The sequence below is a fragment of the Micropterus dolomieu genome, linkage group LG05 (genome assembly GCF_021292245.1).
Source record: "Micropterus dolomieu isolate WLL.071019.BEF.003 ecotype Adirondacks linkage group LG05, ASM2129224v1, whole genome shotgun sequence".
Lineage (NCBI taxonomy): Eukaryota > Metazoa > Chordata > Actinopteri > Centrarchiformes > Centrarchidae > Micropterus > Micropterus dolomieu.
Window position 1 is genome coordinate 14,198,105 of NC_060154.1, and position 17,512 is coordinate 14,215,616.

At 36.8% G+C, this 17,512-nt stretch overlaps 1 protein-coding gene and 1 long non-coding RNA gene across 2 annotated transcripts in view; one reads left to right on the plus strand and one right to left on the minus strand.

The window, feature by feature from the left end:
* The window catches only part of LOC123971186, a 26,415-nt gene extending 10,957 nt beyond the window's left edge, over window positions 1–15,458 (minus strand). The window contains exons 1-3 of the long non-coding RNA XR_006825145.1: window positions 14,878–15,458; window positions 13,922–14,095; window positions 13,565–13,615 (exon numbers count right to left, since the gene is read on the minus strand). This is a non-coding gene — a long non-coding RNA (uncharacterized LOC123971186). The remainder of the gene's footprint in view (window positions 1–13,564; window positions 13,616–13,921; window positions 14,096–14,877) is intronic.
* LOC123971185 (5-hydroxytryptamine receptor 3A-like) lies at window positions 6,689–16,156 on the plus strand. Its single transcript, XM_046049873.1, has 9 exons — window positions 6,689–6,820; window positions 9,349–9,393; window positions 9,568–9,677; window positions 10,138–10,307; window positions 10,526–10,686; window positions 11,851–12,061; window positions 13,240–13,530; window positions 14,747–15,885; window positions 16,129–16,156. Exons 1-8 carry the CDS (start codon window positions 6,719–6,721, stop codon window positions 14,962–14,964), a joined length of 1,308 nt encoding a protein of 435 aa, XP_045905829.1. The 5' UTR covers window positions 6,689–6,718; the 3' UTR covers window positions 14,965–15,885; window positions 16,129–16,156.
* Window positions 16,157–17,512: the final 1,356 nt, after the last annotated feature.

Sequence of the window (17,512 nt, forward strand, 5' to 3'; positions counted from 1 at the left end):
AGTCTGCCCTTACTCACGCGGCTCGTCGCTCCGACAGTTCCAAAGAATCCACAGGCTGGTAGACGATACAGCAGAATGGCGAGGTGCAGTAGGTAGATGTCCGCGCGGTGATGCAATTCCCGTGGGCGGGGTCCCTCCTCACATCGGTGGTTCTTTCTCTTCCGACTATCTTTTTCTACCCTCCCCTCAAGTGATTTCCAATTGGCTCAGTTTACATCAATCGAAACAAACTGAAATTACATTGGTTAAGTTATCATTCACACCGTTGCACTTTTGAAAGAGTTAGCGCTCTTCAAAGGATAAAAATGGCATTAACTAGTTTTGTGCTTAATCTAATTTAGCAATGGGCACCGTTAGCTGCTATAAGCGAAATTAGAGAATATTGAAGGAAGTCAGGAAGTAAGTGATGAACAAGGAGAAATGAAGGACCCTTCAATGGGACTGCCAGGTTGTTTCAGAAGTACATCTACAATCAAGTCTGTCAGCAGCGTAGCCTCCACCACTCAACTACTGTAACTAGGGCTTACGCAAAACTCTGCACAAGACTGGTGAATAGCAGGCGAGAGAGAGAAATGGGTCAAAAATAAGACTCAATTTAGCTGGAAATGTACAGTGTAAGTGACACTGAGTCTGCATCTTGTCAAGATTAAAGCGGAGCTAGTGTTACACTCCCCTCCTCCGCTCGCAGTGGCCGCACACAAGCATACGAACACACAAACACACGTACATGATTCGACTATCAGTCAACTATAGGCAATTCTGATTCGACTATTTAAATCCTTAGTCGGGGACAGCCCTAACTGTAACATTAATCATACTGCAGTGACCCGGGAGGAAACCGGGGGAGGGCAATGAAAAATTGGAGTCTCCCAGGAAAATTAGGTGACACGCAAACACCATGCAAACTCCACACAGAAAGGCCGGGGTAACCAGGGTTTGAACCAGCAACCACACAGTACTATCCACTGGACCACCGTGCCCCCCAACTGTTATAACTGTAAACTGTTATTTAAGATACAGACATAAGGATGGTTCAAGGCGTCTCATCTAAAGAGATCCTGGCAGAGTCCAGAGATGTGATGAAGACCAATGGGCAGTAGGATCTCATAGATATCTTTGTGGAACATTCTACCCTGGTGCAAGATGTGGGAAACTACTCTCAGATCAAATACTTTGTAAGCACTTTTCATTATTCTAGTTGTTCTATGATCACTTAATTTGAATTGTAATAGCTGATCAAACCTAATTCCACACTGCCTGGTAATTGCATACCACTTGGCACATGGCACTTTCTACTGTTGGTTAAGCACTTTATTAATGTATAGGTTTGTTTTAATCATTCTGTGTTGATTTAATAATGTTTAGGCTATTTAGGTGTGTATTTTTGGAATTGCTCTGTATTCTGTCATGTTTGAAATTTAATAAAGATCCTTTAAAAATCATAATTGCATACATTATAGACGATATACTAATGACAGTGTACTGTTTTTTCTGTGAGTATAGAAGAAATCAACATAGTTAACCATTTTATAATAACATGAAATGAAAAAATATGTGGGCCATCAGAAATCAATCAAAGTGCAGCTTAAGAATGACACAATTAAACAAAGCTGTTTCATTGCCATCCACAATTAGTTTAAAGTGGAGCACAAAAGCATTGTACTCATGTCTTTTCCTCAGCTCATTTTAAGACATAGGTCACTCCTCTATGTGGTGAACCTCCTGATCCCCAGCTGCTTCCTCATCACAACTCTTCAGCTTCCTGCTGCCTCCCCACAGTGTGGACCGATCCTCCTTCAAGATGACCCTCATCCTGGGCTACACAGTTTTCCTGCTCATCATGAACAACCTGCTGCCTTCCACTGGTGGAAGGACACCCCTCATCAGTAAGTGACACCTGTGATCTTATTCCAGAGAAAGTTGAAGGATATGGACATACACATCTTTATGAAATTTACTACTGCACATGTGCTTTTGAGGCTAAGAGCTGCTTAGTTTGACCACACACATAGGGACTGCTTCAGGCAACTGAACAACAGTGGCAATGTGAACAAGGAAGGAAAGTGTTCATTATCAAATGTCTGGATAGGCACTGTTTCTTCACTTGAAAGTTGAACCAGTAAAAGCTGTTTAAAGTGAGTATTTAATTATATTATTTAGAATAACACTGAATTCAGTGACAGTTTTTTAAAGACATGCTACGATTACATATTTTAAGTGACGACTTTCTGTTCACCTCTGTTGTATTGGAGTGAGAGCAATAATCTCAGAGACATATGTGTCAAAAGCTGTACAAATGAAACCAAAACTATTGGTAGGGTAAATTCCACTAAAACAGAGGTTTAAGGGCACTTTGACATGGGAAGACAGTGACTGAGCTTCTCATATTCTGATTAGTGGCACTGTTCCTCTAAGCCACATCTTGGAAATGAAAAGTGTACTGAATTTTTGCTGTTGTTGTTTCCTGCAGTCATTTTCTTCTCCATCGGTCTCTCTTTGATGGTGGCCAGCCTGCTGGAGACGGTGTTTATCACTAAGATCCAGTTCAGAAGCTCCAGTGTGGTGCCTCACTGGCTCAGTGTCCTGTGTTAAAATATTTAGCTGTTGCCATTTGTCTCCCTCCAAAGGAAAAGAGCAACCAAATCACTGTCTTCCTCAACTCATTTACTAGAGATATATTTATATTTTTATTGTTTATTTATATATTTATATTTTGACATTAACTATAAAAGATGTGAGATATTTGATCAGACAGCTGATTTAGTTTGCAGGGACAGTAGTTTATTTGACAGTAAAAAATTTGAAGCACCAAGTGACATTTTATGTACAAATAATATATGTTTATTGTACAAATCTCCCACTTTACCAGCACCAAAGCAGCCCCAGACCATTACATTACCTCCATGCTTGACAGATAGCGTCAGGCACTCCTTCAGCATCTGTTCACTTGTTCTGCGTCTCACAAATGTTCTTCTGTGTGATCCAAACACCTCAGACTTGGATTTGTCTGTCCATAACACTTTTTTCCAATCTTCCTCTGTCCAATGTCTGTGTTCTTTGCCCATCTTAATCTTTTCCTTTTATTGACCAGTCTCAGATATGTCTTTTTCTCTCCACTCTGTTTAAAAGGCCAGCATTCTGGAGTCAACTCTTCACTGTGGACGTTGAGACTGGCGTTTTGCGGGTACCATTTAATGAAGCTGCCAGCTGAGGACTTGTGAGGTGTCTATTTCTCAAAATAGTGACTCTAATGTACTTGTTCTCTTGCTTAGTGGTGCACCAGGGCCTCCCACTTCTCTTTCTATTCTGGTTAGAGCCCGTTTGTGCTGTTCTCCGAAGCGAGTAGTGCACACTGTTGTTGGAAATCTCAAGTGTCTTGGCAATTTCTCACATGGAATAGCCTTCATTTCTCAGAACAAGAATAGACTGTTGAGTTTCAGAAGAAAGTTCTCTTTTTCTGGCCATTTTGAAAGTATAATCGAACCCACAAATACTGACTCTCCAGATACTCAACTAGCTCAAAGGAAGGCCAGTTTTATAGCTTCTCTAAAAAGAAGAAGCACAACAGTTTTCAGCTGTGCTAAAATAATTGCACAAGGGTTTTGTAATCATCAATTAGCCTTTCAACACGATTAGCTAACACAATGTACCATTAGAACACAGGAGTGATGGTTGCTGGAAATGGGCCTATGTACACCTATGTAGGTATTCCATAAAAAATCTGCCGTTTCCAGCTAGAATAGTAATTTACTGCATTAACAATGTCTAGACTGCATTTCTGATTAATTTAATCTTCTTTGAAGAACATTTTTTTTCTTTCAAAAATAAGGACATTTCTAAGTGACCCCAAAGTACGGTTGTATACAGTAGTATATATATATATATGCCACTTGCATACCTTTGTGTTTGCCTTGGCGTCAGCTATTACGAAAACATGAGAATAAAGCAAATGCACCTGTTGTACAATCTAAGCATTAATTACACTAATACACCACCGGTTTAAGTAATGCCACATCAATCAGTCAATTGACTCAATATAAGCCTCTGGTGGTTACACATTTCACCAAATTATGATAAATTAATGTTGCTCCAGCAGAATGTCTCAATCTGATGGAGCAGACTGTTGACTTATTAGTTTTGTAATCTGAGGCATTTAACACAGTGGGAGCTTAACTGAGAATGAAAATGACAGAGTGATAGCCTGCTGAGCTCATCTTCATCATTGTTTCATGTGGCTTCACGGTAATATGGACATTATGACTATTCACAAAATAAGCAAAGAAGATGACCTATTAAAATCCTAAACATTGCAAGGTGTTAGGTAAAGGGGTGCTTCAGTTACTTCTGGTCCTATACAGTGGGAACCTCTTTCTTGCTGTATTGATGCTTTGTTGATGCTTGTATGTTGTTCTTCAAATGTAAGTCGCTTTGGATAAAAGTGTCTGCCAAATGAGTAAATGTAAAAAAGTTTATTTGAAATTTAAATTAAGGTTTGTTGTAAGTACTGCTCTTTATTACTTTATGCATTAATAATATATATGTAGTTATAAAATACAAGATAACAAACAGATTGATATATGCCAACAGTTTGCATATTGTCAACAGCTACATGGCACATTAATAAATATTGTTTCAGTCCTTGTTACTATGAGGTATTTATTCATTATTTCTAGCTTAGATTTTTCAGAAAATCAGGGAATGTGTCTCTTTCTTTTGGTTAGGTTATAAGGTTATCAAACTTATTGGGCACAAATTTGATTTAAAAAACAGTACTACTCATCTTCAAATAAGGTTACATGTCGGAAAAAGGCCAGCCATTGTTTACAATTAGCCAGGTTAGCTATTGTTACGCAGGTTGATAAAAAACACATTGTGTGTATTTACTCATTCTAAACACTTTAGCAACTCGTCCACAGACAGCAGTTGGACAGCACTTTGTGTACGAAAATTTATATGAGAAACAAGTAAACCGAAGTGATAATAAATGGTATAAACTGCAGATTTGACAAACTGTTGTGTTGACACTCAGAGCAGTCATCTTGGATCACAAAGTCGGGGTAGTGCTGTTCTTTTGACTTTCCAAGTCGGAAATTTGACTTACCATGTCAAATGAAACGCACCACAAGACCACGACATACTATCCATCATGTTCAAAAACTGTTATGTGAAGGACTCATAGTCCTTCAGAATTAACATTTCCCATTACTTAACACTGATAAACAGTAAATCCATCAAATTTAGTACCCCATGTCGCCATTTTCCAAACTTCTGTAGCTGCCATATCGTCAAGGCTACTATTTTCTACAACCCTACAATTCCACTGTCACAGGTGCTCAGTTGTTTTGCTCCAATAACACCTTCATTCAGATTCTAACTCCCATTTGGACGTGTAGGTGCTGAAAAAAAAATGAAAACAAGTTGTTACCAGAGGTGTAAAACAACATGTCCCTGTATGTGCTTATGATCTGGCAATAACTCAGTTCTGTCCTTTTAATTTCTGTTCATTTATATCTATTCATCAGGACTGAATGCCCTTCAAAGGAGAGGACATATTCTGCCTGTAAACGTGTTTGTGCTTTAAAAGTTTGAAAAGGTTTGTACTGAAAGAAAAAGTATACACAATTGTAATAGTTAATAGGGCAAATAAATTAACATATACCTATTTTAATTAGTCCCTTGTTTTGTTCATTTGTAGAGGTATAGTCTGCATGCAACTGTATGTGTGTATGTGTGTGTGTATAACTCATGCTGTAAGGAATAAAAAAAGTTCACATAGTCACATTATGGGGACTCATTTAATGTTGAGCTACAAGATGCTGTTTTTTAAAATGTAAACCATCAAATTTGAGATTTAGTCTTTGTTTAAGGTTAGGGTTATGTTATGGGTTGGGCTGGAGTTGGGCATGTAGTTGTTGTGGTTAGAGTTAGGGGAAGTCTCCAGGGAATTAATTTCTACATCTTGCTAAGACAAATGCATGTGTGTGTGCATTTACACTGCAGTAGGAACTATCTTTGATTTACACACAATTAGATTGGTGGTTGTGGAGGATATTTGGTTCATAAGAAACATTCAGCATGAGTCTGTCTCAGCAGAGCATCTGCATCATCTCAGCTTTACTCTTAATTTCAGGTAATGATAACCTATTTTTATTCACTACTTTATTGCTTTTAGTTATGTATGCATTTTGTTTTCCAGACTAATGCATGTTTAGCTCTGCAACTGAACAATCCTCTTTCTCCTCATGTGAATAATAAGCAGTACTGTTAATATTTTAGTAATAGGACCCTTACAATGCGGTGATATATTAATGTCATATTTTCTTTTTTTGCCTGAGCAAATTTGAATAGAGTTGTTATTGTATATAAGAGTTTTTGGCAACCAGTTTAATTAAATAATGATTTTTCAAAGATCTTTTAGTGCTATGTCCAAATGATTTTTATAATAATGATTTCCAGATTTATATTAATCAGTTTAGTAACCTTGTTAGTAACCTTGTTTGTAAGCAAACTTGTAAAAGAAAAACAGCATTTTGTTTTAAGTTGTTTAGTAGCATAATATTTAGAAAACAGCTCTTCATTTTCATTAATTGATAATGGGAAAGTGCAAATAAGATGTAATAAATGCAAATATGTTTTTTCTCTTTCTCTATCGTCAGTGTCTCTATGTTTTAGTAAACTGTCCTGCAAACAAGGCCACAGTGGTCCAACCTATGAATCCATGCAGGCGGTGTTTGACCTACAATCCTTCAGGCCAGCAGTGAACCTCAGCAATCCCACCATAACCAACATCTCCTTCACTCTGTATGCTGTCCTGGGGGTGGTGAGTTTGTTAATTAGAAACAGATGTTGGCTCTAACAGCATTTTCAAAATATGTGCTAGCACCACTCAAATTCATACTATGGATTATCATATGTATTGTATGAATGAATGAATGAATGATTTTTTTATTTGGTAAATTTACAATGAAATAACCAAAAAAGGAGTAGGCTGAAGCCAAGGCTTATATTTGCCTACCCTATTTAACCATATACCTGAAGAATCAGCATTATAAATTATAAAAACAGTATACATAATTATACAATACTGCACATACATTTTTTACACAGTATTAACAAGATTTACATACTAACTGAATAATCATTAACAATTTTCTTTTTTAAAGATCTTTTGAAGCTAAACAGAGAAGTATCTTTTAGTGAATTCCATAATTTCACACCCATAACTGAAACACATCTAGATTTTACATTAGTTCTGTCTTTTCCACATTCAAACATAAACAGGCCTCTTAGATTATTATATTATCTACCCTCTCTTAACTTAAATAATTTGGAAGATGGAAGACTTTTGTTAAATGCTCTGTACATTATTTCCAATATTTTTATATATACAATATCTGTGAATTTTAAGGTATTACTTTGAATAAAGAGTTTGTTGGTTGGTTCGCGATATCCTACTTTATTAATAAGTCTAATAGCTCTTTTTTGTAACTTAATTAACACATCTATGTTTGTTTTATTTGCATTTCCCCATATTTCTGAACAGTATGACAGATAAGGCATAACTAAGGAGGAATATATAATACTCAAGCCTTTTTTATTTATTACATCCGATATTCCGACTGATTTTGCTACCTTGCTTCTAATGTATTCAATATGTGGTTTCCAACTAAATTTATTATCTAGGATCACACCTAAGAATTTGGTTTCATAGACTCTTTCAATTTCAACTCCATTTAACTGTAACTTTGCATTACTGTGAGTCCTATTACCAGAAAATATCATAAATTTAGTTTTATTTTCATTTAAAGATATCTTATTATAGTCAAACCACTTCTTTAACACAGTTAATTCTTTTTCTACCGACTGCAATAATTCATCCATATTTTTTCCAGAACAGAAAATATTTGTGTCATCAGCGAACGTTATAAATTTCAACATTGTGGATACTATGAAGATGTTGTTTAAATAGAGAATAAATAATTTTGGTCCCAAAACTGAACCTTGAGGAAGACCGCATATTACTGTTTCTAATTGTGACTGTGTATTGTTAATTTGTACATACTGAAATCTATTACTTAAATAACTCTTTAACCACTGATGTGTGACCCCTCGCAAACCATATTGTTCACATTTTTTCAGCAATAAAGCATGGTCAATAGTGTCAAATGCTTTACGCAAATCAATAAACACACCCACTGTGTTGAGTTTTTGGTCAACTGCAACTGCAACATGTTCAACAAGCTCCATCACAGCTAAGGATGTGGAGCAGTTGTTCCTAAATCCATTTTGGTGCTCACTTAGATCATCATATTTATTAAGAAAGGATTCCAACCTGTTTATAAACAATTTTTCAAGTATTTTTGAAAACTGGGGTAACAGTGATATAGGTCTATAGTTAGATAGTGTTTGCTTATCTCCACTTTTATAAACTGGAAACACCTTTGCTATTTTCATTTCATCAGGAAAAGTTCCAGTTAAGAAAGATCTATTACAAATGTAGGTGCAGGGTTTAATAATACAGTGGATGACTTCTTTGATAAGGGCCATATCAATATTATTGCAGTCAGTAGACTTTTTATTTTTAAACTTTCTTACTACTTCTAAAACATCACTGTCACATACTCCTCCAAGAAACATTGTATTAATATTATTAAATGTAGGGCTGATATATTCCTTATTAAACTTTGGTAGCTCATTAGCCAAATTTGGACCAATATTAACAAAATACTGGTTAAAGGCATCAACAATAGCCTCTTTATTTTCTATTGTTGTGTTATTATGTTTGATACACAATGGGAAGTCTCTCTCTTTATGATTTTTCATTATGTTATTGATAATCCTCCAAGTACCCTTTATATCATGTCTGTATTTTTGCAGTAGCTGGTGATAGTAATCCTTTTTTTGCTTTCTTAGTACTGATGTTAGTCTATTTTTATATTTTTTATACTGTTGCTCTTTTTCCTTGGTTGGACACTTAATAAAATCCATATATAGCTTGTTCTTCTTTTTACATGACTTTTCAATGATTATCATAAATTTGTGTAAATATTTCCAAGAATGCATTATATGAATTATTAACATCTTTAACATAAACATTTTGTCAATTATAATATAATAATTCTATTTTCATAGCTTCCATAGCTCCATGTAAGTTTAATCTAACTAAATTTAAATTTTGTTTTCCCATTCTTAAATGTAACTCATTCAACATATCCAACACAGTAAACACAGGTCAGTATGATCATATGTATTGTTATAGATATTTGCATTTTTGACTTAACTCTAACCTGGTCTAAGAGGTACCAATCAGCTTCACGTGAGGTTTACTTGTTGTTTACTGTATTTCAGAATGAAAAAACACAGATACTCACTACTTTCTTATGGCTGAGACTGGTAAGTAGCACGGAAAGAAATAATAGACTTTCAATAAATTTTATGGAATCTGATACATATGTATCATGTGTTTGTAACCACAGCAGGAATCGCTTTAGAGATTATAAAATGACAGGCAAGCAGACATTGTGGTTTTCTATTGCAAGTTTAACATTGATGACTAATTAACTGCAGTACTGGCACCATGAGTTCCTAGTTTGGGACCCTGATGAGTGTGACGGCGTCACCAGGATTTCTCTCCCTGTGAGTCGGCTCTGGTCTCCGGACATCATTGTGTATGAGTTGTAAGTTCTCCAACTGTAAAAGCTTTTGTTCCTTTTTGATGGATTGTTGAGAGTTTTGTACTCACCCCCTAATTCAGTGGTCCATTCAGAAGCCAAAAAATGCAAAAGCTGCACCCCAGGTTAGCAAAATAGCGTTGCTTGCATCAGAGCACTTTTGTTTTTTTTTTGTCACCACATGAATCATATTTATGCAACTTAAGGACCACTCAAAATCCATGACCCCTTTAAGTGGCTTGATGCGCCCCAGTTGAGAAAGACGGCTCTAGTTAAACATGTTTTAAAAATCACCATGCGAAGTTGAGGGAGCAGAAAAATTGTATGAATTGTGAAAGTGATTTTACTTCTGTTTGTTTCCCCATGGAGTCTCATTGAATTAACCATCTCATTCATCTCTTCTGTCACTGTGTTTCTGTTTATTTTTTTAACTTCATCCTGACTTCTCCACATTCAACCCTCCCAGTGTGGATGATGATGTTTCCCAAGCGTGTCCTTACGTCTACTTGAACCACACAGGTCGCATCCGCTGGGACAGGATGCTTAGGCTTGTCTCAGCCTGCAACCTGGAGATCTTCAGCTTTCCTTTTGACGTGCAGAATTGCACATTTACATTTGGCTCCTACATGCACACCAGTAAGACATTTACACAGTCATAAACTCACCAAGCCATTGGCTACACTTAGACAAATATTGTCAATAACTTAGACCAAACCATCAGGCTGTGGGTCAGGAAATGCAACTACAGTCTGTTGCACTTTTGGGATCTTTTGCAGTATGGTTTGCTGAGATTGTAGCGAAGAACTATTAGGCTAGTTTTCAGTCTCTCATTGTTTTTTCTCTTTCTTTCACAGTAAAGGACGTAAGGGTGAGTCCGGCCCTGACCTTTAAGGAGATGTCTGAAAACTCAAAGCGTTACCTGGAAGCCAGTGGAGAGTGGGAGCTGGTGGACATACTGGGGGAGACCTCCATCCTCCAGTTTGGGATTGACGAGTGGGACATCATCACCTTCTGGGTGAGGAAAACCCCTGAGTTTACTACTTTTACATCTGTAATAGCTGTATACAAAACATCTGGCTATCAGACAGTACAGTAACAACAATCACTTCTGATAAAGGGATTGTTTGACATTTGGAGTAGGAATTTGACAAGTGGCCAATTCCTACATACTGTACCTTTAACATACAAACATGGCAATGGTATTGATAATCTGATTCATTCATTCATTCAAACCTTTATTTAACCAGGACAAAAAACTCCTTGAGATTAAAAATCTCTTTTATAAGAGTGTCCTGGCAAGTGGCAGCAACACGGTTACAAATCTGATCTAACAGAGCGAATGGGTATGGACAAAATGTAACATTATTCCTTAAAAGTCTAATCAAATGATGAGGTGAAAACAATATGACATTGTAAAAGTGGTTGTTCATACTGATGAGCGAATAGAGCATTTTCACCCAAATCAATGACTCTTCTCGGCTTCTACGGAGCTTTATATTGAGTTTCAGCTCTATCTGTCTGGCCTGCAACTTTACTGTTTAGGTTCACTCTCACCACTTTCATAGCATTGTTGCCACAGCATGCAGCTGTTTTCAGAGAAAAGCTCTAAAAAACCCTCTGTCCACTACCTGCTCACCAGCAAACAGCAGACATATAGTTAGCGACTAGCTGGTGAACATATACCATATTTTAGCAGCTAAACAGCCCGATATGTCCCTCAAGAGTTGGTACAGACCAAAAACAGACAGCTTAAAGAGAGTGAATATTGGACTTACATTCATCAGGTGGACAGCAACATGACTCTAAATAACTAAAAAGATTGTCTATTCCTGCTATGTGTAAAAAAGCAACTCTTTGCTAACAAGTTCGTCATTGATTAAAAAGTGATGATATGTCAATACAGTGTTCACAACTTGGACCAAGGACCAAGACATCAGTTATTGCAAGTTTAACATAGAATTAACAATACATAAATATATGTTTCCTCAAGAATTATTACTCTTTTTAACTTGGTGTACATGTTACCTTGTAATGTAGCCTATTTTTTCCTCTTCATATAGTAAAGATAGTTTGATATATGTTATGATAAGTAGCCTACCATGAACATTTTGTTAGAAGAAGGTTATTGATGTCCTGTACAGTAAATGTGTTGAGATTCTTCAAACTGACTCTTCACTAGGTGGTCATAAAGCGCCGGCCAATTCTCTATGTGGTCAACCTGCTGATCCCCAGCTCCTTCCTCATGGTCATCGACATCCTGTCCTTCTACCTGCCCCCCCATAGCGTTGACCGCGCTTCCTTTAAGATGACCCTCATCCTGGGCTACACCGTCTTCCTGCTCATCATGAACGACCTGCTGCCCAGCACAGCAAACGGCACGCCCATCATAGGTCAGAAGTGGTGACCCCCACCACAAGCCGTTTTCTTAAAGTTGCACTAATCAAGGTTTCATTTAACCAATATTATCAAATGACTTTTGAATTTGAAAAGACATTGCTCATATATGTAAATGTGTAAAAAGTAATCCGTTTGCCAACATGTTAGATATTATAAGTCTGTCAGGTGATATATGTAGTGTTGTGTTTTCTGTTGCCCCCAAGTGGCCAATAAATCTATTAACGCAGTTTTAAATTTTTCCCCTTTGCTTGATTTTGCCAAACTACAAAACGGTCCAAATATCTGACAATGCAACAGCCAATCAACATAGATACAAATAACTGAAAGTAATCAAAATAGTCAGAATAAAAATAATTTTTCAGGGTTTTCTGGTCAGTTTTTACATCCCAAAATTCTCATGACCCAAGTCATTCTAATATTCTGTTCTCAAGACCATTGTAGGAACTACAAATTAATTATAAAGAACATACAGTGTAATATATTTTAAACCTGTTTAATTTAGTGATATCAATGTGGTAAACATCAATTTTGGAAATTATGCAATCAAGCAACCACACATGGGAGTTTCACTTTAATTTTCTTCAGTAGATGCTGTATCTGTCAATTAAAAAAGAAGTAATCTTTTTTACAGGTCCTAATGTCACAATCCTCCTTGAAGTCGTCCCAATAAGTAACGGCATAAGTAGTGGCAATATATATACTACAAAACTCAGTAGTCAGTTCATCAATACATCTCTTTTTTTCTTAATTGGGACCACAGAATTGTAATTACTTTTTATGGACTGGTGAAAACAGACAGCAAAATTTTGCAGAGCTAGGTCTGTCATGCTACAACAATTATACTACAAAACTCAGTAGTCAGTTCATCAATACAGCTCTTCATTTGCATATTATGCTCCATCATTCAGAGAGAAACTAGATTTTCTCATGAATCCCACACTGGTGCAACACTTGTTATTAAAAATAAGAATTTGTGTTATAACTGAGTTGTTAAAGTGAACCATGCACTTGATCTGTTGTGACTTTCAATTAACACAAATAATAAAAGTACCATTTTGACAATACAGATGGGTAAGCTAACTAATTGAAACAGAGACCATATACTTTCACTAAGGAAAAAATACTGTATGTCCTGAAATGTGTATCCTTTGATCTCTATCCGTCAATCTAGGTATCTATTTCTCTGTGTGTCTGGCCCTCATGGTCATCAGTCTACTGGAGACAGTCGTCATTACCAATGTCCTCCACCACAGCTCCATGAAATATCAAGAGGTCCCCCACTGGGTAAGGGTGGTTGTGCTCAAATACATCGCCAACCTCATCTGCTACCGATGGTCGGAGGATGTCCACCCCCCGTCTGTAACACAAAAGGATAAACCTGACAGCTCAAATGGCGTTTCAGGGCCGTGGATCATCCAACCAGCAAGCCAGACACCTGCCCAGCACCCAACCAGCACTGGAGGTAATTAAACAGACAAATACTATTTTGACATTACCTGCAACTTTGAGCTGTTCAGTGCCCTGACCTTGAACATACTGGATGTTATCTATTAAAACAAACAAAAATATGAATCTATGTATGTCAGGAAAGGAAATATGTAGCATCTAAAAAAGACATGCCTCTAACAGTGAATCACAGTTAAGTTTAATACTGATGATAGCTGTCTCACTAAAGCTAGTTAGACCATTTTTGCTTTTGCTCATAATGTTTCATCTCCATAATCAAACAACTCATAAGCAGTTTTTTTCCATATATGCCGTATATATATACACATACAGTACATATACATATTCTTCCTTACGTACTCCTGGATATTTGTTGTTTCATCCTAGACAGTGATCTTGACACTCACTAGCCCTCGGTTTCTCGCTCCGCCTAGTGTAAAGACTGATGACTGGCAGGGCGTATATGTTGATTGCTCGGTCTTCTTCTTCCCATTCAGCTGACTTTTCAGGTCCTGCCTTGTTCTTTGTAGGTTTTTGGCTGTGGCGGCCTTCCCTGCTGCCTCCTCATGGTTTCCTTTAGCCTGTGGGACCCAATATATGTGTATATATTCACAAAGCCAATTTAAAGCAACAAACTTACACCAGCTATTTGTATAAGAATAACTAACTTACTTGTGTATGAACTCCTTAAAATTATTGCTTTATCAAATGTCTTAGCTATTAAAGGTATTGTATGCAACATTTACTGCCACTAAATGTCGCAGTAGAGCGCCACCATCTCAGACCAAAACAAATGGGGGCTTCGCAGATCATCGTAAAAAACACATTTCAAGATTGGATGAAAACAATCACCAGCTCTGGATTGTTGGAAATAAATCTGTAGTTCTCTGCGCAAAATAGCCATTACATCACTCTCCTTAAGGCTATCTGTTTCACAGGGAGATACTTTCATGCATGTGCAGCCATACCAGCTACCAAAACAAAGCACAGATGACAACACCTGGAGGGGTTGTGATGTATTAATATTATATGATATATGATATTAAAGACTATACAGTAGTAAAGTTTAAATTGCAGGTCACGTTTCTGACCATATTACCTATTTAATTTTTCACTCTAAACAGATCACATATTAGCAAGCTTTAACATTAGTCAGGTGGTTCAGACAGCTATAACAGTTACAGCTCACTGGGTGTAGACTGTCATCCCTTCTATTGCTAATCTCCTTCTAGGTACTGCTGCTCTGCCTGAGCTGCAACAGATCTGTCAATACCTAGGGGACCTTCGTGACCACCTCACTTCGCTGCAGAAGGAGAGCGAGCTGCAGGACAAGTGGTGCCACGTAGGATATGTCCTCGACTACCTGCTCTTTCGCATCTATCTGCTGCTCATCTCCTGTTATGCCCTGGTCATCATCTTCATGTGGTGCGTCTGGATCAACCAGTCCTAATGGGACATCGCTCAGCTGTGAACCAGCGCTGGGATCAATTCTTAGGATGTCTAAATTACAAATTACTAAAAAGCAATAAGTAAAAGCAGAAGGAAAAACAAAGCCTCTGCCACCATCTATCAGATTCATATTTGTTTTCTGTTAGATTTTCCATGTACATGCAGTACTGTTAGTTTTGTTTTCAAGAGGATGGACTAATAAGTAAATGCAACATATTGGTTTAGGGACAATAACTGTATAATTGTAATTATCATCACCATCATCGTCAACAAAACATATTTACTATTCCCGTGTGTTATTTTCTGCTGTTGATAACTAATCCCCAATCCCCCACAATTAGCCCCTGATCTATTCTCTGTCAGTAAATGTAATTAGTTTGCAACATCTAAAATATCAACATGACCCCAAATTCCTCCATGTCAAACAATGGAACAAGACAATTGGCTACAATGTCCACTTTCAATGCTGTCAATGCCAAAACTCTGGAGGTTGCAGTTAAGCGCCTTAAATAATCTACCTGCTGTTTTTGAAATGCTGCCCCATTATGTTTTTTTCAGTTGCTTAGCAATGGATGATCTGGAATTGTAAGGGGTAATCAGGAGTGAATTTCTAGCTCATCCATTGCTTACCTTTCTTTTTTTCAAAATCACTGAAAACTGCAGTTATTTTGTCCTTTCTAAATAGGTGCATCCTGGACTGTATTGAATAATAATTTTATTGGGAAAATGATTGAAAAGGCTGTTTTAATTCAACTCGACAATTTTTTGAATGTAAATGGCCTGCATCCAGTACTGAGTACTTGAGTTGAGCTAGGCTTGCACCAAATTAGTCTGAAGTAGTTGTGACTTGCTCCTGATTTGATGTGGCGTCACACACAGGCAGCAATAACGTCATGAGATCAAGCCGACTGCCTCCAGTCAGGTGATATTTTGACCAGAATGTCTTTTTTTTCGAATTTCAAGTTTGGGGATGACAAGTTGTTCACATGAAATGTTTAATGTAAAATAATTTAACATGAGAATTATGGAATAAACTCATGTATCACAATAATGACATGTGGCATTCTGTCTTCAATGAACCTTCATTGTTTCAGTTATTTGTCTTAAGGTTATTTAACACAGTCTCCCCTTTGGTTATCCATCTATCCACTTATCCTGCGTACAGGATGGCTGGAGCCAATCCCAGTTGACATCGGGCGAAAGGCGGAGTACACCCTGGACAGGTTGGCTGTCCATCGCAGGGCCACACATAGACAAACAACCACTCACACTCACACCTAACGACAATTTTAGAGACACCAATTAACCTAGCCTTGGATGGTAGGAGGAAGACACGGGGAGAACATGCAAACTCCACACAGAAAGGCCGGTTTGAACCCACGACCTTCTTGCTGTGAGGCGACAGTGCTGCCCCCTTTGGTTATTGGAAATGCAATCTAAGATGCCTAAGATTGGTGGATGAACTTCTTTCTCTCTTTTCTTATTTCAGGACATATCTTTGTGTAAATCACTAAATCACCTTTTTTATTATTATTTTCTGAAAAATATTTTTGCATCAACATGTATATCTTATTGTAGTTTTCTGTTAACTTGCTTGACTTATGCTAACTCTACACTACACTGTTTTGTCAGCGCAAATCAAATCCTATTTCAACCCACAACAACTAACAAGAACAAATGTCAGACTGAGATATGGAGTAGAATAAGGTGGCCATTCAGGACTTCCCTCTGCAAGCTCTAGACATACAAAAATTTGCATTAGCAGCAGTGAAAGTAATAGCACTGTAGGAAAACATCTATCCTAAATCGTATTTAACAGTAAATTAATGAGGATTTAGTGTAACGATACACTGTAAACCCGAATAAATTCAGAATACTCAAAATATATGTGGAAAGTTTTTGAGTAAACCTTAACTTAAATATAATACATTTTTAAAAAACCTTTAATTTCCGCATACTAAATTACATCGATTCACTGATGCTTATTAAAATTAATTCCACTTGTTCTTTACTCAATAAATGTAATTGTGCACAACTTATACTCTGAGGGAAATCTACTCAAAAAAATTAATTGAGCTAGACTCAAATACTAATGGAAACTTACTCAACAAAATTACTACTAGTAAACTTAAAATTTACAAAATTTTCAGATAGATACAAATACAACTCCATTATTACAATTCAGGTTCCCTTTATTAGTATCATCTTCTCACGACATCTTCCGTCATTTCGACATTTAACAGACACGAAATAAGGCACATCAAGTAATTGACTGCTTGATCAGATAATTAACAAAGAACAATTTTGATAATCAATTTGTTTTCATTCTTTTTTGGAATAATGTTATGACATTTTTTGATGTTAAGTGATAACTTGAATCTTGAGCTAAATAAAATTTCCTTTTACTACTTACTTTACTGTGTTTTGTGGAAAAAGCGACTATGCATAATTTTATTCCATCAGCAGCACTTTTACTTAAATAATATAAAAGGGAGCTTTAAATGTGGAGTTTTATGTGATCATAAGCAAATACAGATAGCTTATAGAGA